This window comes from Phyllostomus hastatus, unplaced genomic scaffold, assembly GCF_019186645.2.
Source record: "Phyllostomus hastatus isolate PE091 unplaced genomic scaffold, TTU_PhHast_1.1 phas_contig_210, whole genome shotgun sequence".
Classification (NCBI taxonomy): Eukaryota; Metazoa; Chordata; class Mammalia; order Chiroptera; family Phyllostomidae; genus Phyllostomus; species Phyllostomus hastatus.
Genome location: NW_025333737.1, coordinates 18098744 through 18122340, shown reverse-complemented (window position 1 = coordinate 18122340; position 23597 = coordinate 18098744). Strand labels below are relative to the sequence as shown.

The window sequence follows — 23597 nt, the reverse complement described above, 5'->3', positions numbered from 1 at the left end:
TGTATTTGTAATTTCCTTCCAACTTGAAAGTTCTATTATAAACAGATCTATATATATCCTGGGAAATCATAAAGCTTACAATTTTAACAGCCATGCCCAATACAAACTTGTTATAACAAAGTTATTTTGCAAAGCTAGTATATTCCCATCCTTCCATATTATTAAAATACAATGGTGTGGGGGAGGACCCACCATGTTATTTTCTAAGGCACTTATATTTATATTCCAGTTCTAGAGTGGCTTATAACTATCCTGTAATTCTCAACTAACAATTTTTAAATACATGGCATTTTGAGTTTTCCTCTTCTTAATATTTTGACTCATGAGAATAGCCAGTAGTTTCTAAATATTATTTGCATACAGAAATAGAAATCTTGCACATATATTCAGTTGTCTTAATATTAAATGTATATCAATGTTTTAAATTACTTAAAAACATTAATATTCTTCTAGATCTGATAAGCTGAATATGCTATTTATTTACTCTGAAATGACTTATTTAAATAAGTTTCATAGAAATCTTAGTCTCTTCTAAATCTATAATTTTAGAATCTTCCTTCTAATTGAAATTTCTGTAAGTAAAACTAACCAAAATGGAATATTCAAAACTGAAAAACCTCTGGGTATAAAGAGTATATGTGAAATGTACATCAATGCTTTTAAAGCCTCAGTGTGCCACAGCAGCCATTTCTAAATATTACTAACTGGCCTCAGAGATCTAATGCATTTATTTACAGAATAAAGAGAAACTATAGGAAAATCAAATAAGTATTGCCCACCAGGTCAATACTGTCATGCTGTCATACCAGAAAGCGGTCATACTGTGAGACTACAATATTATGACCAAAAGATTTAGTACGAGGCTATCTTTTAGAAGAAAAGTGACGAAAGCCCATACAACTATGGCATAAGGAATTCAGGTTGTTGTAAAGGTTTAAGGAAAACAAAAACAAATTCAGGCAGGATAGCGTCACAATACTAATTTCATCTGTACTTCAGAGAGCTGAATTACGACAACAAAAATTTTCAAGGTTTTTCTGGGTATAATAAAATTAGCTAAAGCCCATGTGTGTGACAGTTTCAGAAATCTGGTTTTTAAAACTGAGAACAGAGACTTAGAAAATAGACCTTTCGAGTCCATGGGATATGCAATACCTAACTTGTTAAATAACAGGTTAATTAAAACAAATTTGAAGCTTGCTAAATACTATAATTAATTTAATGATTTTAACATTATACTCACCTTAGAAGCTTGTCTTAAAACATCCACCACAACTTTGACTGGTAAGCCTGCTGTGATTTCTTTCATGGCCTCAATGCACCATTTATATGCCTAAAAACATATACATATACAGAAGAGCAAAAACTTTTGATTTATCACAATAAATCAAAATGATAATGTCTAATGAAATAATTTTGAATTTTCCCTGCAAGCTTTCAAGTACTTGAATAAAAACACACAAAAAATATTTACACTGAAAATTTTCTAAGGCTAAGTTCACTTGAAAGTATGTTAAGTTTTTCTTTGGCTATGTGACACACATTTGGGAAACCAGAGCCATGATCTCTCCTCTCTTGCCCAGAAAGAAGCCTTTGCACACACTATTCCCTCTGCCTTAGAATACATTCCTCCTTCCTCCAGCGTCTTAACCCACCAACCTTGTCTCTCAGGTTTCAGTCCTAGACTAGGTTTCCTGTGCTTTCCTTCCCCTACTGCAATGCTTACTATTCTAGATCTTAATTGCCTGTTTAGTTGAGTGATTCCTTTGTGCCAGCTACTGTTCCAAGCACTTCATGTGCATCGACACATTTAACAGACACAACAGTCCTGTGAAATATATATTATTACTACAGAAAACTGAGGTGTAGAGAGGGTAAGGCAGTGTATTAGCATCTAGGTATCTAGCGGAGAACAAAACATAAAATGATCCTTCTCTCCTAGTACTTAGGGGGAGAAAGGGGAAAAAAAGTAAATAAATTATGTCGGATAATAAGAAAGTTTCAAAGAAACAAAAATATATTATAAAGATATCACAAGGAATGGGGGGAAGACAAATTATAAAACATTAGAAAGGAAACATTTGTTTTCCTCTGCAAGCTTTCTTCTCTTCTGAAGAAAGAAGCAATTCCATCTATTCAGAAGCAATTTTGATAAAAATAAAATACATGTAACTTAGCCAAAAACCCCACAAAACTGTTTTGTTTATAAGATAGTGTACAAGCTGACTCTGTTCCAGAATAATGAAGTAAAAACTCCGTAAGTGTGGTAGAATAAGAAAGTGGAGCCCTGGCTGGCGTAGCTCAGTGGATTGAGCTCAGGCTGCAAACCAAAGAGTAGCAGGTTCGATTCCCAGTCAGGGTACATGCCTGGGTTGCAGGCCATGACCCCCAGCAATTGCACATTGATGTCTGTCTGTCTCTCTCTCTATCTCTCTCTCTCCTCCCCCCCTTCCCTCTCTAAAAATAAATAAATAAATAATCTAAAAAAAATTTTTAAAAAAAGACAGTGGAAACTGGTAAATAAAAGTCACTCTGTCCCACTGAACACACTGGTGGGTCTGGCTACATTAAGACAGGCCTGGGGCTGAGTGCAGGAGTAAAGAAGGGCAAGATTTGAATCACTCTGTTTAACAGAAAGAAGAGTGCAGAGTTCTAAAGGGCAGTATGAAAAATAAGGATGGAAAGAAATGCAAGAAGCATGAGAGATGGCTGAGTTCCTACGTAAGACATACAATGACAGTGGGGCACCTGAAGAGCTTTTAAGATAGGCATTTCTATTACTCAAACCATTGTTCCTCATTGTCATTTCTAGTAAACTAGGCTATTCACACAAAGGCCTTCTGTGAATGGAGTTCTTTGTTTTTGGTGTATGAAAATCACAGAAAGGGTGTAAGTTCTCTACCTGGGTTGATAAGCTATGGAATAGACACTGTATACAAGGGGCAGCAAAACAATTCATCAACGAGACTGACTCAGCAGTTACCGGAATTCAGCATAAAAAATAATTAGAAGAACATACATAAACCACCTGAAAAACTGCAGGCATGCTAATAAGGATTTTAAATTTTTATAGATGGGTTCGGTGCCTTCTCATATAGATATTAAAAGCAAGACGAGCATCAGAGTTGCATAGTATCACTTTATAATTATTTTAGAATTGTCTAGTTTCACTTCTAATTGAAACTTTCCTTTAAATATAGAATATATATTTAAATTAATGGGGCAAAAATCAAGATAGAAATAATTTTAAAATATGAAAGCTAGCTGAGAGCATGAAATAATTATGATATTCTTCCACAAATAAAGCAACCAAGTAAATACATAAATCATTTCTCAAGTATGTATTCATTCATGAAGCATTAATTTAACAGTATAAAGCCAGAAGTGAAGCTATCTTTTTCATGAGGAAGAAGGAGCAAAACAATATCATAAAGTATAAATAAAATCTAGCCTTCCCTTGAAATGAATGCTTTCAAATTTATGAGAGTTCATCCAGAGCTACATATCCGATAAAAAGTATCTACTAAAGGTTTATTTAGCAGACCGTGTCCATCAAAATAATTTAGGCAGAAATACACTTGGTCAAATAAAAAACAATAACCAAACAGGGCCTAAATCTTACATATATAGTTTAAAATCCATGTCACAGAATACATCTTTGCCTGATTTTAAATGTTCATTTCAAATGTGTACTGCTTTAAGTAAACCTAACAAGTGAAAAGGAGATCTATTAAGGCAAATAGGAGGGTTATGATTTATCCTGTGTTTTATGAATACTTACTGGTCACAATGAAATGCACTTCAAAATACTCACCTCATCATAGTGACTTTTTGCAAACAGGAGTGCACACAATTCTCCGTAGAGTGCTGCTTTGTTTGCTTGCTGGCCATGTTTTGAGAGTTTATCCATGTATGTCTGAGCTAACTTAAATGTTTCCTCACCCAAATGATATTTGCAGTTTCCATTTCGCACATGAAGTAACCTACAGAAGCACAAATAACATTCCTCTATTGCTGATACTTCCAGCATGGCTGACCTGATAACCTCATACAGATTAGGCAGCACATAGATGAGTAACTAGAAGTAACTAGAAGTAATATTAAAGTAACTAGATATAAGAAATAAGGCAGCACTGGAAAACAGCTGTCTGGGCCAAACTGGGATCGACTATAATGCACATGAAGTACATGCTGTTTCCAGAAACCTATCCATGATTAATCTCATCCAACTTTGATAACTTACCTCTAAATATTCGGTCTACTTTGTGCACTGAGCCTGTACTACATCTAGCTACATCTAACACTTAACTTAGTGTTCTAAATCCAAAAGTAATGTAATCTTATTATAAAAAATTTGGAAGACAGTGAAGAAAATAAAAGACAAAACAAAACACCGCAGTATAGAGAGCTTAGAAAGCATTCTTCAGGAGTATTAAAAACCCAGATACTTATATTAATTGATCAATGACCTGGGATTAAAAAGCATTCTAAAAGGACTCATGGACATAGACAACATGGTGGTAATTGCTGGGGGGAGAGGAGTATAAGGGGACTAAATAGTAATGGAAAAAACATAATAAAGATTATATATTTAAAAAAGAAACATTTTAACAGTCTTTAATCTCTATCAATCCTTTGTACTGTCAGAAAAAGTCACTTCACGTGAACAAGAACTATTTGATAAAGTATTAAATGTCACACCATGTCAGTGTGCATTCTCCCAACACTTACCACAGTTATCTACTTTTAAAAAAGACTGGAACACTCAAGCAAAATAATATATTAAGGCCAATCAAAAATTCTGAATGGAGCATATTTCATTCATAACACCAAATTCCAACTTAAAGCTAAACGAAATGTAATAACTTATCAGGCTACTTTTTTTTTGAAATACATATTTCTTTATTGCTTTTTTAAATAATTTCTTTTCTTATAGATTTTATTTATTTATTTTTTAGAGAGGGAAGGGGGAGAGGGGGAGGGAGGGAGGGAGGGAGGGAAGGAGGGAGGGAGGGAGGGAGAGAGAGAGAGAGAGAAACATCAATGTGTGATTGCTGGGGGTCATGGCCTGCAACCCAGGCATGTACCCTGACTGGGAATCGAACCTGCGACACTTTGGTTCGCAGCTCGTGCTCAATCCACTGAGCTATGCCAGCCAGGGTGCAGGCTACTCTTGAATAATGCATTATTAAATTTATATTTTTAACAGAAGCATAAAAAATAGAAAAAATGTATGTCCTGACGTTCAGAAAAATTTCATGCTAAAATAAGTGCACTCATACATAATAGAGGGGCAATGTCATTTCGACAGTCAAACTGCTGATCTTATGACCAAAGTTTGCAAGGATTTCCACAATATAAACCAAACACAGGAAAACAGAACTGAAATCCAGTAAAAGATTGCAGTAAATAAAAATATATAAATGGTAAGAGAAAAAAGTACAATAAAAATTTTTTTAGAAAGAAAAAATATGGTAGCTCAGATAATAAGTTTTGAGACTCTCACAGTCAGGTATTGAAAGAGTATCAATTACGTACTAATCGTTTTTCCAGGGGCAAGGGATGTAGTGGTAAAGGAGAGAAAGAATCCATAACCATAAAAAGCTTCATTCTAGTGGGGAGATACATGTTAGGGTAGACCAACAAACTCTACGATACCTCATCTCTAAGACATCAATAAAATATTATTTGATATTCAATAACAATGGATGAATACAAAATATTCAGTAAATTGACCAGACTTTAGGTAACTTTCTATGGAAAGGAAAATTTCTATGAATTTTTTAAACTTTATTTTGATTACCCTTTAGTTGTATTTAAAAAAAAATTCTTTTTAGAGAAAAGTCAAATCAGCCTTGCTGATATAGCTCAGTGGATTGAGTGCCAGCCTGTGAACCAAAGGGTCGCCAGTTTGATTCCCAGTCAGGACACACGCCTGGGTTGTGGCTGGGTCCTCAGTAAGGGGTGCGCAAGAGGCGACCACACATTTATGTTTCTCTCCCTCTCTTTCTCCCTTTCCCTGTCTAAAAATAAAACAAATAAAATCTTTAAAAAAGGAAAAGAAAAAGTCAAATGAAATTGAGGAACAGAGAGAAAACCTATATGAAAATAGCTAAAAGTGTTACATGTGCAGAAAAAATAAGGACAGTAAGAGCAAAGTTATTGTACTTCTCAATTTGCTTGTCTTTAAGTACTTCTGTTAAAAAAATATTTTTGAAGAAAACATTTATAAGTAAAATACTAATCTTGTTATACATGATTCTAGAAGTGTATATAGAACAGGTGTTAGAAAAATAATAACACCAAGAGAAAGGTGTATTTTTTTCCCTAGCATCCAATGTCTACCACAGTTCCTGGTATATACACACTGGGCATTAAGAAATATCTGTTGAATGAATGAACAAGCAAGTTCTCTGACAAAGCAAAACTATAAATATACAGTCTGGTTCATAATACTCAAATATAAGCTAACTATAGCAAGTTAACTCTGTTGGGGGATGAGAGAGAGGAGGCCAGAATAGTGAAACTCTGATATACAAACATCACCTCAGAGGTTGATTCAAATGTTGACCTATGCTTAAAAGAGTTAAAACCATAAAAGCCATTTACCACTATAGCATGTAATGGTAGGATCTGTTCCAACTCACCTCACACAACATTCAACTGCACGAAACCAATGAAGCATCTCATCATGTAGAGTACACAACTGAAGGCAGGACAGAAAAACTTTCTCAGCATCACTGTACCAGCCTGCATCAGAAAGAAAGCCACCTAAAAGAAAACAGTAACTTTAGATAATTTAATATATCATTTGAAAGCTGAAAGATGTTTATAATAAATATTATCTAAAATGGAAAAACCCATAATACTAAAGTTCTGTGTCTAGCCCAAAACAAAGATACAAACTGTGAAATTAAAAAAAATATTTTTTTTCATACTAAAGGAAATAGATAAAAATTGAGACCTTGAATAAGAAGTCAAGAATACTAACCCTCTAAGAATACTCCACAACCTTTGAGCGCGGCTGTGAACCAAAGCATTGCAGGTTCGATTCCCAGTCAGGGTACATGCCTGGGTTGCAGGCCATGACCCCCAGCAACTGCACACTGATGTTTCTCTTTCTCTCTCTATCTCCCTCCCTTCCCTCTCTAAAAATAAGTAAATAAAATCTTAAAAAAAAAAAAAAAAAGAATACTCCACAACCTAGAGAGTTGACATTTTTCAGTTAATTAGCTACTATATTCTAATAATTCTGGTATTTTCACCTTGTAGGCTAAACATAACTTTTCAATCTCTCCATACCCAATCCCAAAGATAAAAGAATCTGAATTAAACTTAATCTTCTTAGTATAAGAGTAAGCACATTTCATTGAGAAACACAAGAGATGGTGATAGTTGCTCAACTCATTTTTTTTTTAGCAAGTAATTCAATTACTATCCTCCCCTAGCACTGGGCATCATTGACTTAGGATATTGTCCATTTTTTAGCCCCTCATATATTTTTAGTTTTAATTTTAATATATTTTAAAGTGTCAATAGTCTTAACAAGTGTCAACAGTGTCTGAGTCAAGAGAATATTATAGTTTGCTTATATCCATGTTTTTAGGTTTAATTAAGGCTATACATAATCAAAAAAATATCATTTTTTAAAAAGATTTTATTTACTTATTTTCAGAGAAAGGGGAAGGGAGAGAGAGAGATAGAGGGAGAGAAACATCGATTGCCTCTCACATACCCCCAACTGGGGACCTGGCCCGCAACCCAGGCATGTGCCTTTACAGGGAATGAAACCAGCGACCCTTTGGTTCACAGGCCAGTCCTCAATCCACTGAGCCACACCAGCCAGGGCCAACCAAATATCATCTTAATTGTAGAGAAGTATGCTTTAGAACATTTTAGGGTCCTCACCAAATGACTGAATAATATGGTTATTATACGTATTCATACTAAGCAGCATTCTACTCACCATCCTAATATATTATGTGTTGTGCTGGTTATTAGGCTATTGTCTCTCAGCTTTGAATCAACCCTTTTAGACTCTGTTTTGTAACACTGGGGTGCTAGGACTCTGCAAACATATCTTTCCTTTGCCAGCTGGCTCCCTGTAGTCTCTGCCAAAAAGAGGCACTAGACTAGGAGGGGAGGAACAAGAGACACTCCTTCCTGTTTGCTTCCAGTTTCTGTCAGCAAGGCTCTTGCTGACAGCAAAGCCCCCAGGGTAATGCTCTTTACTCTGGCAGTGGCAATTCATTGCAGTAAGCCAATTTCGTCTGCAGTTTTCTAGTACTTGCAGAACTAGATTCACAGCCCTCAGATCAGAGATACCAGCCAGCTAGGTGCCCTCCTAGAGGTCTAAGTTCTAGACCCATGGACCCCTGAGGCCGAGTAGTATCCCAGCTCGGTGGAGCACCTCATCAAGCTTCTAAACTTGAATTCCAACACCATCCCTTAGTTTCCTAAGTCCTAAGTATGGTAGTTAATTCCTGCAGTGTGTCCATAATACCCAAGTGTTCCCTTTTTGTCTTATTCAGTTCTCTAATACCTGTTTTAAAATTCTTTACATTAAATTCTCTCTACACAACATGGATGGACCTTAAAAACGTGCTAAATGAAACCAGCCAGTCACAAAAATCATAAAAAAAATATTTCATGAGTCCATTTACATAAAACATCTAGGACAGGTAAATCTACAGACACAGGGCTAGAGGTGCCGTAAGGAAATAAAGAATGACTACAAATGGGTATGGGTTTTTTGGGGGTGATGACGATGTTCTAAAGCTTACTGTGGTAATGTTTTCACAACTCTGTGAATATATTAAAAATCTTTGAATTGGATACTTTAAACAGGTGAAATGCATGGTATGTGAATTATATCTCAATAAGGCTATTATTTAAAAAATTATCTCCATCATTGTCTACTTCTCGTATGAAGTTTTTGCTCTGTTTTGGCAATTTTAACATTAAGACTTAAAATATAACTGACTTTTCTAGGACTTGGTTCTTCTCCAAGATATTTCTTCAACCTGGCTCATTTCAATGGCCCAATTGTGTTTGTAGAAGTAACAGAGGACCTTAATGAAAACCTTAATGCTCACTTTCACATTCCTTTACACTAAATTTCTCCCACAGATTTTTACATGACCATCTAAGACTACAGGAATGTCAACCTAACATTCACCAAGATCACAAACACTCTCCTGTTAGAAACATTCTTTGGTCATTAATTCCATAATTCTTTGCTGCAATTTAAATTACACAGGACTATTGAAGGATAAATGCTGAGGTTCTTTTCAGAAAAAAAATGCCCTGAAGTTCCTCCAGCAAACTGTCTATGACCACTACAAAGAATTATTCTTGACTTCTGGCCAAGACGGAGGCATAGGTAGACGCACTGTGCCTCCTTGCACAACCAAGATAGGGACAACAACAATTTAGAAACAGAATTAACGACCAGAACTGACAGAAAATCGATCTGAATGGAAATCGGACAACCAAGAAGTTAAAATAGACCCGTTCTTCCAGACCGGTAAGAGGGGTGGAGTTGGGTAGCCAGCCGTGGGTCGCAGGGCGGAGAGCAGAGAATGTTGGGACCGGGGGCATAAGGCATTCGGGGCGCAGAAGACCACAGTGGTTGAACCCTGAGTGGGGAAGCAGCGACTGGCAGACCCCAGCCAAAGGGTGGCAACCGGCAGACTCAGTGAGGCAGCAATTGTGAAGCAAGGCACTGCGCACAACCCAGGATCCCAGCACTGGGAAATAGAGCCTCAGGACACTGATTGAGGACACCTGTGGGAGTTGAGGCACACGGAGAGACTCCCAGCCTCACAGGAAAGGTCCTTGGAGGGTTCCATGACGTGCACAAGCCCACCCACACAGGAATTGGCACCAGAGGGGCCCAGTTTGCTTGGGGGAAGCAAGAGAAGGGACTGAGGTCCCGTGGAGAATGGAGCAACCGCCATTGTTCCTTCTTGGCCCCGCCCCCACATACAATGTCACAACCCAGCGACTGGGGTGCCCCACCCTAGTGAACACCTAAGGCTACGCCCCTCACCATTAGAGGCACAACCAGACCAAAAAGAGATGGCTCAAACAGAAGACCAAATGAAAGCCCCAGAACCCATCCTTTTAAGCGACAGAGAGATAGCCAACCTATCAGATGCACAGTTCAAAACACTGGTGATCAGCAAGCTCACAGAATTGGTTGATTTTGGTCATAAATTATATGAAAAAATGAAGGCTACAATAAGTGAAATGAAGAAAAATACACAGAGAACCAACAGTGATGGAGAGCAAGCTGGGTCTCACATCAATGGAGTGGATCAGAAGGAAGAAAGAAACCACACAGAAAAGAATGAACAAATGAGAATTCAAACAAATGAGGAGAGGCTTAGGAACCTCCAGGACATCTTTAAACATTCCAACATCCAAATTATAGGGGTACCAGAAGGAGAAGAGGAAGAGCAACAAGTGGAAAAGTTATTTGAACAAATAATAAAGGAGAACTTTCCCATTCTGGCAAAGGAAAGAGACTTCCAGGAAGTCTAGGAAGCTCAGAGTGTCCCAAAGAAGTTGGACCTAAGGAGGAACACACCAAGGCACATCATAATTACATTAGCCAAGATTAAAATGAAGGAGAGAATCTTAGAAGTAGCAAGAGATAAGGAGACAGTCACCTACAAAGGAGTTCCCATCAGACTGTTAGCTGATTTCTCAAAAGAGACCTTATAGGCAAGAAGGGGCTGGAAAGAAGTATTCCAAGTCATGAAAGGCAAGGACCTACATCCAAGATTGCTCTATCCAGCAAAGCTTTCATTTAGAATGGAAGGGCAGAGAAAGTGCTTCTCAGATAAGGTCAAGTTAAAGGAGTTCATCATCACCAAGCCCTTATTGTATGAAATGTTAAAGGGACTTATTTAAGAAAAAGAAGATAAAAAAACATGTATAGTACAATGACAGCAAACTCACAATTCTTAACCACACCTAAAACAAAAACAAAAGAAACTAAGCGAACAACTAGAACAGGAATAGAACCACAGAAATGGAGATCACATGGAGGGTTAGCAACAGGGGAGTGGGAGGAGGAGAGAGGGGGAAAAGGTATGAAGAATAAGTAGCATAGATGGTAGGTAGAAAATAGACAGGGGGAGGGTAAGAATAGTATGGGAAATGTAGAAGCTAAAGAACTTATGACACACGGACATGAACTAAAGGGAGGGAATGTGGATGGGAGAGGGTGTACAGGGTGGAGGGGAGTAAAGGGAGGAAATGGGACAACTGTAATAGCATAATCAATAAAATATATTAAAAAAATAATTATTCTTAAACTGGAGGAAATGACCAGGAAAACTTGCTGGCAAAGAAAGTATATGCGCATTGGGGTGTGTGCGCGCACACGTGCGTATGTGGGTATGAGAGAGAGAACATGCACACACATACATTAATGTGAGAAGTTAAAAATGAAAGGTAGTCTTGGTGATGGAACAGCCCTATATTTTGATGGTAATGACAGTTGTATGAATGTTCACCTTCAAGCAATTGCACAGAAACACATATGTGCACCCACATGTGTGTAATAGAGAAAAAACAGTAAAATTTAAATAAGATCTATTTAACAGTAAAGTCTAATTAACAGTATTAGTGTCAACTTCCTGATTTTGATACTGTATGTCGAACCTACAATCATTTCAAAATTAAAATGTTTAAAAAGAAAGTAAAAAAGGAAGCAACAACTTTAATAGACTGTCTGAAACATTTATTTATAGAAATTTCCTGAAAACCATATAAAATGTTATCCAAACACTAAATGGTATTCTTCTATACAGACAGCATATAAAACCTCAAAATCCTTTTTCATTTATGTTGTCAGTATTCTCATAATATTCATGAATAATTTCAGAATTACTCTCATTTTAGAGATGGAAAAACTGAGGCCCCAAAAGAATTAAGTCCCACGTAATAGCATATAGTAAGCTGGTGAAAGAGGCTGGTGGCAGCATGACATAGTAGAAAGATACATGGCTTTAAATCATATGACACAAGATTCTAAACTTAGTTTCACTACTACCTATGTGACCTGAGCAAGTTACTTAACATTTTTTAGTTTTCCCCCTCATTTTTCAAATAATCTTAATACCAACACATGACTGAAATGTCATAAGGATTTAGAAAGATAGCACTTAAATGCCACAAAAGTTACTGTTCAATAAATCACACTTAAGTTTTTCTGACATTTTTCTCACAACCTCCTTAAGTAGACTGTGGGAATGTCCTGAGAAAATCCTGGATTGTTAGAAGGTTTTATTCTGAATCATGTCACAGGACAAAACACTCCTCTGTTGTACCACCACTTACCTAAAACAAAGCCAACTTGAATGGCTTTTTCCTTTACGGCAGCATCTGATTCTGCAATATAGGAGCACCTTCTACTGAATGAATAGGCCAAGACTGAAGCAACTTTCACACCATGATCCATCAAAGCCTGGAAACAATGATGAAGCAAATGTCTGAAGGAGAAGGAAAAGGTTATTTTATAGAGATAATATATTTTGTCCTTTCAGAAAGTGCTAACTTGTTTTTTTAAAATAATAGTACCATTATCTGCCAAGATAGAACAAGACAAAAAGCTTCCTGCCTTATGAATTATGAGGCCAACATAATTCACAATTTAGCCTATTATCTTTACTCAGTGGATCACTCAGTGATCCTGTATGTGTAAATTTGTGGCAACAAAGAATAAAACTAACTTTTAACATCAGTTTTAAAAACCAAATTGTCTTATAATAATAACCCAATTTAAAAATGGGCAAGGATAAGAAAAGATGAAATACTGCCATTTGCAACAACGTGGATGACTCTTGAGAACATCATGCTAAGTAAAATAACTCAGACAGAAAAAGTCAAGAACCATGATTTCACTCACATGCAGGACATGAAACTGAAAGCAACAAATGAACAAACATTAAAAGCAAACAGAAAGTCATAGACACAGATAACAGTACGGTCATTACCAAAGGAAAGGGGAATGGGGAGCTTGCAAAGGATGAAAAAAAAAAGGGGGTCAGATATATGGTGACAAAAGAAGATTTGATTTTGGGTGATAAACACACAATGCAATATACAGATGATGTATCACAGAATTGTGTATGTGAAACCTATATAATTTTATTAACCAATGTCACTGCAATAAATTTAATTTAAAAAATGTACGAAGGACTTGAACAGTTCTCCACAATATACTAATGGCTAACAAGCACAAGAGAAAATGTTCAACATCATTAGTCATTAGGGAAAAGCAAACCAAAATCATAGTGAGGTACCATATCTGCTAGGATGGCTATAGTAATTTTTTTTAAAGTAATGGCAAGGATATGGAAAAACTGGAACCCTCATATGTTGGTAGTAGAAATATAAAATCCCTCTTCCACCATAAAATTCCTCAGCCTCTGTGGAAAACAGTTTAGAGGCTCCTCAAAAAGTTAAACATAGACCTGGCTAGCATAGCTCAGTGGATTGAGCGCGGGCTGGGAACCAAAGTGTCCCAGGTTCGATTCCCAGCCAGGGTACATTCCTGGGTTGCAGACCATAACCCCCAGCAACCACACATTGATGTCTCTCTCTCTATCTCTCTCTCTCCCCCCCCTTCCCTCTCTAAAAATAAATAAATAAAATATAAAAAAAAAAAGTTAAACATAGGACTACGTTTATACACTAGTTTTATATACAGGAAAGCCAAAAGCATATGTCTGCACAAAATCTTGTGTCCATGAACACTTCAGAGAACATTATTCATAATTGCCAAAAGGGGGAAACAACTGAAATGTCCATCAGCAGACGATTAGATGCACAAAACCATACATCCATAAAATGGAAAATTCTTCAGGCATAAAAAAAGAAAAAAGTACCGATATAAGCCAACAACATGAATGAACCTTGAAAACATTATAGGAAGTAAAAAGAAGTCAGTCACAAAAAAACCCTGTATTTTATGACTACATTTATATGAAATGTGTAGAATAGGTAATTGAAAGACAGAAAGTAGATTAATGGTAGGCAGGAGACTAGGGGTAAAAGGAAACAGGGAGTGACTATTAATGTACCCTTTAAAAAATCTTTTTTTAAAGATTTCTTCTGCTTTTTTAAAAGATTTATTTATTTTTAGAGAAAGGGGAAGGAAGGAAGGAAGGAAGGAAGGAAGATGGAGGGAGGGAAGCATCAATGTGTGGTTGCCTCTCACACACCCCACACTGGGGACCTGGCCCATAACCCAGGCATGTGCTCTGACTGGGAATGGAAACGGTGACCCTTTGGTTTGTAGGCTGGTACTCAATCCACTAAGCCACACCTGCCAGGGTGCAAAAGGATTTCTTCTGCAGTAATGAAAATGTTCTAGAATGACATAGTGGTAATGACTATAAAACCTTCTGTGTACACTAAAAGCCAATGAATAGTACAATTCAAAATGGTTAATTTTATGGTATGTAAACTGTATCTCAATTTTAAAAATTTTAAAACAAAATATTAAATAATGGAGTCACTGCTTTGCATAAAGGGGAAAAATGTCAAACTATGTGCTTTCAGTTTTACTAACAGTATATTAAGCACTTAAAGGATTTGGACTTGGTGAAAGATAATGTGGGAGATGAAAGAGGTATTTCACTAAATCTTTATAATGGCTATATTTAGAACTGCATACAGAAATTCAAATCCCAGAAAGCTAACCTTTTCTTAGAGAATGCTTTTTAAAAGTATTTTTATTGCCTTCTTTTACCAAAATGAAGTTCTCATCTATTTTTTAACAGATAATTTTAACTAATCAGCTAACAAAGGAGTTTTTCTATAGGCTTATTAGTAAACAGGCTACATTTCAAAGTTATCTCTGAGAAGTGAATTGTTAATTTTTACCTGTTTTAGTCTATCCCCCTCTAAAATACAAAATCCATGAGGAAAAGATGTCATAGATCTTTTTCACTGCTGTAACCCCAGCACCTACAACAATACCTGATATACAGTAGGCAAATTAAGTACTTATTTAATATGTTGAACAAGTGAAACAACTTCATAATATTAATATTAAAGATTAGTAATATTTAGCAAAACTGTATTATTATTCTCGTAGAATGTGGGTTAGGGAACAAATGGCATTTAAAGCAAGTTTCGGAAGAACACTAAAGAGAACGGCAAGTACAATCAAAAGCCGTGTCACCTCCACCTGCACATGGCTCCGACTGCATGACAACAGCCACAATAGGGAAGATGAATTCAGTCTCCCTTTCTTGAACACAGAAAGCAATGGTGGTATTAACAGCTTTACAACAATGTGCATGTACTTAATACCACTGAATTTTACACTTAGAAATAGTCACAATGGTAAAATTTAGGTTATGTATAATTTACCACAATTTCTAATGAATTAATTTACCTTTTATCCAGAGCTCTCAATACTTTAGCAAAAACTTCCAATTCACAAAATTCACTGCCCAGTTGACATAAGCGTCCTTGTTGATAAAGCTGAAATAAAAAACCAAAGAAGATAATTTTTTAATTTTTTACTTTAATTTCTACTTTAATTGTACTTTATGAATATAATTTGATGAACTTAATATTAGATGAATTTAATGAATAATATTCAAAGTTGATATGATTACATAGTAATAACAGGAAGGATATTTATGCTAAGAGAAATGTAACATTAAATTAACAAATTTCTACAATTTGTATAAAAGCACTTTATTATATTTTTAAAATTTATTTTTAGAGAGGAAAGAGAGGGAGAAAAAGAGGGAGAGAAACATCAATGTGTGGTTGTCTCTTTTGCACCACCTACTGGGGACCTGGCCAGCAACCCAAGCATGTACCCTGACTGGGAATGGAAGGGGTGACCCTTTGGTACATAGGCCAGCACTCAATCCACTGAGCCACACAAGCCAGGGCTATATAAAAGCATTTTACTAGTTGTATATGATAGAAATTAGTATTTGTATACCATATGATTTTACTTATATGTGGTATCTAAAAAACAAAATAAATGAACAAACAAAACAGAAACAGATACATAGACGCAGAGAACAGATGGATGCCACAGGGGACAAGGATTGGGGGTCTGGGTGAAGAAGGTGAAGGGATTAAGAATTACAAAGTGGTAGTTGCAAAACAGTCATAGGGAACAGTTGACAATATTGTAATAACTACAACTAAGTATGGTGCCAGGTGTGTACATAAATTATCGGGAGGATCACTTTGTTAATTATGACTGTATAACCACTATGCTATACACCTGAAACTAACATAACACTGAATGTCAACTGTAATTGAAAAATAAAATTACAAGTGGATCAAAACACTGTGGTACATTTGCACAATGGAATACTATGCAGCAGAAAGAAAGAAGCTTCCACCCTTCACAACAGCATGGATGGAACTGGAAAGCATTATGCTAAGTAAAACAAGCCAAGCAGTGAAAGAGAAATACCATATGATCTCACCTATACGTAGAACCTAATCAACAAAACAAGCAAACAAAATACAAACCAGAGACATTGAAATAAAGAACAATCTGACAGTAACCAGAGAGGAGGGGGAGAAGGATAATAAGGGATGATGGGGGGGGGGCATCAAGGAGGATGTATAAAGGACACCTGGACAAAGCCAAAGGGGGTAGGTTCGAGGGTGGGAGGCAGGGATGGGTGGGGGTGTGGTGGGGAGAAAATGGAAAACAATTGCACTTGAACAAAAATTAAAAATAAAGAAAAATAAATCAAAAAAAGAAATTAGTAAGTGTAAAACAGTATCTGGTACATGGTAAGTAATACAAAGTATTATATACTTATGTACTTATTTAAATGAACATTAAAAAGTCATACTGAAGAAACTTCCAAAATTAACTTTTTTTCCTTAAACAAAAGTAGATAATCAATGTAAAATCATCAAACTGATAGCAAAGATAGTGTGCAGAAGCCAGAAGTGATCAATGCTCCCCATGAGACTCTTCAGACCACCACGAGAATCTCAGTTCGGTTCTGAGCACGACACTTCATAAGTAGCCTGACAGTAGGTCATATCTAAAGTAATCCAGGACAGCAGGATTTTTAATTACAGTAAAATCATTTATTCACTTTTCTAAATTTTTAGAACCTCTATTTAAAATATCTTAATGAATGTGTTAAGTGTTTATCATAAATAATTCATGCATATGGTTAAAAGGAGACAAATCCTATTGTTTCTCTTTTCCCTAACTCCATTTCATCAAACAGTTTTGAAATTAATATGTGCTATATAAATACAGTGTCTTAGGAGACAGGAATTTGGTTTTATTGATTTACTTTACATTACAGGCACTTGGCACTTAGCTTAGTTTATGAGGACTAAGAAAGAGGACAAGATTAGAGTTCATTTCTCAATCTAGTCAGCAGTTAACTTTGCTCAGGGAAAACACATTACAAACTCAGTCAGGAAACTCCTGGATATAAGTCACTAGTCACAATGGTAGCCAAGTCAAATTAGGTATATATATATTAGTGAAGATTAATAATGACTGTTATGGAAAATCCATAATGACTGCTGGAGGGGAGAAGCAACCACCTCAGGAAGAGGAGGAAGAAATGTTACCTTCACATAATGGTTGGACATTCAATTAACAATACACCTTCATAAGGAAGTATCTGCTATTTTTGGAGATGATTATGTTTTCTGCTATTAAAAAAAAGCTTCTGAGAATGTATATAGTAAAATTCACTACTATTAATCACTGTCATATTTGACTATTAACCAACAGAGAATAACTCAGGGAAAATAAAGCTGATAAATTCCTATTTAGGAACTTAACAATGTGGTAAATTTCTGATTTGGGGCAGAAAAACAAATGCAGTTTTATCTCTCTTTCTACACACACACACACGCGCTGCACAAACATCATAGTACAGAACAATCTTAGCTTCTTATCAAAATAACTCAACATTAGCAAACTAAGGCTTAGAAGTCTTAGTCTTACTAAGACTTAAGAACTTAGAAGTTCTTTTGTACGTAGAAAAAATGAAAAATTGTATAACCTTTTTGTTGGTACTCACTAGTCAAATAAAAACAATTAAATTAAACTTTATATACTCTACAATTCATAGTATTTCTTTAGTAACCGAAAATTGGCATATCCTATTAAATGGATTTTAAACTAAAAATTTAGAAAAGTTGCTACCCTAGTTATAATTGTAAATATACCCTATTAACAAATATGAACACTTTTTTTAGTCATCTGTTCAAATTTTTCTAGTAAAAATGGATTCACATTTAAATTCTGTGGAGAGAGTATGATTTAATTATTTCAAATCATCCTTATCAGATTTATCCAAAAATGCAAATTTATACATTTTTTGAATGAGAGTTTTGGATACTGATCCAGAATAAAAACAGCATCTAATTCTTACAAAAATCTTCTATGTGCCAGTGGTTTTCATAGGTAACTCATTCTATCCTTATATTGATGGGAAACTGAGGCATATAAAGTTAAAATAACCTGCTCAAGCCCTGACTGATTTAGCTCAGTGGATTAGGCATCATCCTGAAAACCCAAAGGTTGCCAGTTCCCAATCAGAGCACATGCCTGAGTTGTGGGCCAGGTCCCTGGTTTGGGGGTGCGCAAGAGGCAAGCAATTGATGTATTTCTCTTCCTCTTCTTTCTCCCTCCCTTTCTCTCTCTCTAAAAATAAATAAAGTCTTAAAAAAAAGTAACCTGCTCAAAAGCACACAACTAAGAAGCGGCAAAGAAAGAACCTGGCTCCAAGCAGTTTGTCCTTACATCCTTGTTCTTAATAACCTACATTATACTGCCTCTTGAATATAACACATGATGGGTAATTTTTAACATTTTTATAGAAATAATTGAAGATTTAAAGATTAATCCCTTCTTAATGTATCTTTTAAAAAACTTATTGTATTTGTTTCCATTACCATTTATCCCCCTTACACCCTCTTCCACTTCCACCTGGCCCCCTCCCCGCTATTAATACATCTTATGGAGCAGAGATAGAAGAAACAAAACTGAGGCTCTAGGATTCTTCACAATGATTGTCATACTAGATTTTTAAAAATCTTTAGTTTCATTATTATAGCCTTTAATACTGTGTTCTGAATTCACTGAATAATGAGGCTGTTAAAGGACTCTATCAACTACTTTTAGCTAATGATATACCATATTTTTCAGACCATAAAATGCACCTAGGTTTTAGGGGAAGAATTTTTGAAGCAAAAAATGTGGTAAAATATTTAATAACACAATATTTCACCAATGTAAATGTAAACAGAACTCAACAGCAGCATTAGCAACCATTATTCCTCCCAAATTGGCGGGGGGGGGGGGGCGGCAGAATGCATCTTCTAGTCTGAAAAATATGGTGCCTTAAGGAAAACAAGGAAGTAGGTAAATTACCTCCCAAAGGTATGAAAACAGAAAATAAAAATATGATTAAAACAATGCAGGGTGGGGCAAAAGTAGGTTTACAGTCGTGACTATGCAAGGCAAAGAGTTTATTATTGTGTTATTAATCACTGTATTATTTCCCATACAAACAACTGTAAACCTATTTTTGCCCCACCCTGTATTATACAGGTATGAAGAGAGACCAATTAATGGAACAAAATGCAATGTTCAAAAGCAGACCTCAGTATATGTAAAAACTTAACATATAATAAAGGAATCATTTTAAAATTATCGAAGAAAAAATTAGTTCAAAGAGTGCATAAAAAAGGAAACAAAGATACCTCTAATAAAGTACAGAAAGATAAATTCCAGATTTATGCAAGTTTTTTAAAAGATTTTTTTATTCTTTTTAAGATTTTATTTATTTATTTTTTAGAGAGGGAAGGGAAGGGGGGGGGGAGGGAGGGAGAGAGAGACAGACAGACAGACAGACAGACACACATCAATATGCGGTTGCTGGGGGCTGTGGCCTGCAACCTAGGCATGTGCCCTGACTGGGAATCGAACCTGCGATGCCTGGTTCGCAGCCCAAGCTCAATCCACTGAGCTACGCCAGCCAGGGCAGATTTTATTTATTTTTAGAGAGGGAAGGGAGGGAGAAAGAGAGAGAGAGAAACATCAATGTGCGGTTGCTGGGGGCCGTGGCCTGCAACCCAGGCATGTGCCCTGGCTGGGAATCGAACCTGTTAATGCTTTGGTTCGCAGCCCGCGCTCAATCCACTAAGCTATGCCAGCCAGGGCTGCAAGTTTTAAATATTCAACAAATCATAGTGTTGAAAGCTACGTGGTAACATTGCCTTTTTAAGCATTATACCACAGGCAAAAATCATGATGAGATAAGTGATTACATAAGAATCTAAAATATCCCTAAGTATAAAATACTATAAACAAAAATTTAAAACACAACAAAACTAAGTAAATTACTACTAACACACTTAACATCTTTACTACACAAAGAGGTGAATCTCCTGGTGATGTTTCAGATGCAAAGGCTTTCAGGGCCTAAAGTAAAAATCTTATAGAAAACTGAAGGCAACTACTGCAAGGACAACGCAAGACATCCCCAACCCAGAGAACTCTCTAGGAGATAAAGATGGGGATGAATGCCTTTCATAATCCAAGGGATTTTGAACTGGCGTGGTTGCTTTCCTTGCCAACTTAACATTACCAAACTTCCCACAGGCTAAGAGTGAACAGTTTAGTCTTACTATCAAATCAGCACACAAATAATTTAGACTAATTCCCCAAAACAAAAATTTAGAAAGGTTTAGAAAGATATAAAAGAAACTGAGTCCATAACTATGATCTAAGAATAACTACAAAGTCTCATACACTATCTATGAAACTCATGTAGCTTACTCATGTTTGAAATTCTTACCCCTCTGAGTCATTAAAAAGCAAAAATCTTCCTAAAAAGGGGTTATTATTGAGAAAATATTACCATGATACACATAAAAGAAGTTTTCAGAAAACTTTTGTTTCTAAGTTATATACCTACCAACATATATGTATTTTTTTAAAATCTGGATTGATATTCAATAGAACGTACATCTATAGTATAGGATTTATATCTCAAATCTTTCATCTCTGCCCTCCTCTTCCTCTTACCTCTGGATTACTGCAAAGGTCTGGAAGAACTGAACTCTTCCATTACCACTCCTGTCCCCCTATATTCAATTGTCCACACAGTAGCTAGAATGATCTTTTTAAAAAAATAAACTGGGCACTGGCTAAGGAGCTCAGTTGGTTAGTGTGTCCTCCCAATAAACCAAAGTTACAGGTCTGAGACCCCCCACACTCCCCCACCCAGTCAGGGCACTTAGGAGAAGTAACCAATGAATGCTTAACTAAGGGGAACAACAAATCAATGTCTCTCTCAAATCAAAAAACTAAAAAATTTTTTAAAAAAGTAAATTATTTCATGCTGTTCCTTTTAAAACTTTTCAATGGGACTCTCAACATGAACATAATCCAAAATCTTTAATGTGGCCTACAGGTCTCTACAAGTTGTCTGATTCTTGCCTATCTTTCAAATCTCACCTTTTACTATTCTTTCTGCCTATCCCTTACATTCCTAACACATTAGTTTTCTTTTAGCTTTATCTCACCTCACGACTTTTGCACACATAAACTGTTGCCTCTGCATGAAGCACTGGTACCATAATTTTTTACTTGGTTGGCTAATTTGTTATTTATCCTAATGGTTTTACCTAACATGCCACTTGACCCCCCAATCTAAATTCTGTTCCCTGTTATACTTTCTCATGATTTTTCCTCCACAGTAGGTAGCATTAAGACATGCATGCACACGTTCACTTAAACAATAATTTGTTAAACACGTTACTCCATTACAGTCCACACTCTATGAGGTGACAATTGTCACCACTATATTATTCCTAATACCTAGTATTTACTGAATATATAATGCAAATCGGTAGCAATCTACTTTGGATGTAACTCAAAAACTTAGAAGAAAAAAAATTCAAGACAATCTCTACTCTGGAGTTTATCATTATTTACTGAAACTGCCCAAATTTATCTGATAAATTAGACACTAAGAGCCCTGGTTGGTGTGGCTCAGTGAACTGCGTGCCGGCCTGCAAACCAAAGGGTCACTGGCTCGATTCCCAGTCAGGGCACATGCCTGGGTTGCAGGCCAGGGCCCCAGTAGGGTATGTGCAAGAGGCAACCACACATTGATGTTCTCTCCCTCTCTTTCTCCCTCCTTCCCTTTCTCTAAAAATAAATAAGTAAAATCTTAAAAAGCAAATTGACACTAAGAGAAAACCCCCAATTTCATAGTTACTTACTGCCTCCCCAAGCAGCAGGCTGTAAGCACCCTAGTGAGAAACATTTACTAGACAATCTTACGTCCATCTGTACTTCATACAGAACAGTGCTCATGAAATAAACCCTCAAAACAATTTTGAATACAAACTTAATAACCTGGAGTCATGAAAAACATAAAGTGCCAGTACCTAAATGGAAAAATCAGAACAAATTCTAAATAATAGTTGCTTAAATTTAGAGAGAAAAATAAGTGTTTCCTATTTTAGCATCTAATCTTTTACCAAGTAACCTGGGCATACGCATTACATGAAACTCTTAGCTTACAGAACCTATTTTATCTTTGTGATTTTTCATATCAAAGGCAAGAATATTATAGCTGGACCATTCTACTTATTATTTGTTTTTACTAACTTAATAAACATCAGGAACATTTGTGTAAAGCACTATCTAGGTATCAGGGTTATGGTGGTGACTGTGGTCACTACAGTAGTGCAAGGTCAGTAGGAACTGTTCTTTGATCTCAAAAAATTTAACACCTGCCAAGAGCAGTAAAACAATATTCACAGATTATACAAAAGAGGTAGGCAGAGTATTTTAGAAAAACAAGTAAGATACCCACTCCAAGGATAAACATTAAGTTAATTTTGAAGAGGAATGGGAATAGAGCTTCTAGCAATATGGCAGATCACACATATGTGAAAACCTTCTAGTCTCTTTCCAAATGCAGGAAAATGCTGGATAAAATATCACAAAACAATTTTTGCATAAATAGCCAAGCTTAAAACCAAGAGTAGAAATTCCACAGCACTCCCAAATTAAGAAGACACAAACTCAAAAATGGCTAGAGGGAAGAAAAACAGATGAATGCTTTGGGGCTAGAGTGCAAAGACCAGATAAAAACAAGTCCAGGCACTGGAGCCTTGTAAGAAAAGGGGACATGGAGCTAACCTATCTGCCTAAAGCCAGGAGTAAAAAAAGCCTGAAACATCACCCACAGCCGTAGCACAAAGTCAGCTATGAAAAACCAAAACTTCCAGCCTAAGACATACATGAGTATGCAGTCCAAGTTCATACTACCTAGACAATTTACAGAATCCGAACCTAGACACTGACATTAAAAACTGACCTGAAACCAGTGAAACCCAGGAAGTCTCCACAGAAACAAAAGCTAGAAGGGATGATAGAAATGTTTTATATTTTGACCACTGAAATCTAGACTGCAGCAAAAGAAGATTACATAGGACAAAGCATCCTGTTTCTTCAACAAATAAATAAAGTACAAAGATATGAAAACAGATGGAAAGGAAACCTAGAGATTTAAGAAACATAATAACCAAAA

At 36.1% G+C, this 23597-nt stretch overlaps 1 protein-coding gene across 1 annotated transcript in view; it reads right to left on the bottom strand.

The window, feature by feature from the left end:
* APPBP2 (amyloid beta precursor protein binding protein 2) overlaps positions 1 to 23597 on the bottom strand; it is a 48572-nt gene that overhangs the window by 14777 nt on the left and 10198 nt on the right. Inside the window, exons 2-6 of the mRNA XM_045836418.1 lie at positions 15419 to 15507; positions 12352 to 12503; positions 6648 to 6771; positions 3815 to 3983; positions 1244 to 1333 (exon numbers count right to left, since the gene is read on the bottom strand). Of these exons, the coding sequence (XP_045692374.1) occupies positions 1244 to 1333; positions 3815 to 3983; positions 6648 to 6771; positions 12352 to 12503; positions 15419 to 15507 (624 nt within the window). The remainder of the gene's footprint in view (positions 1 to 1243; positions 1334 to 3814; positions 3984 to 6647; positions 6772 to 12351; positions 12504 to 15418; positions 15508 to 23597) is intronic.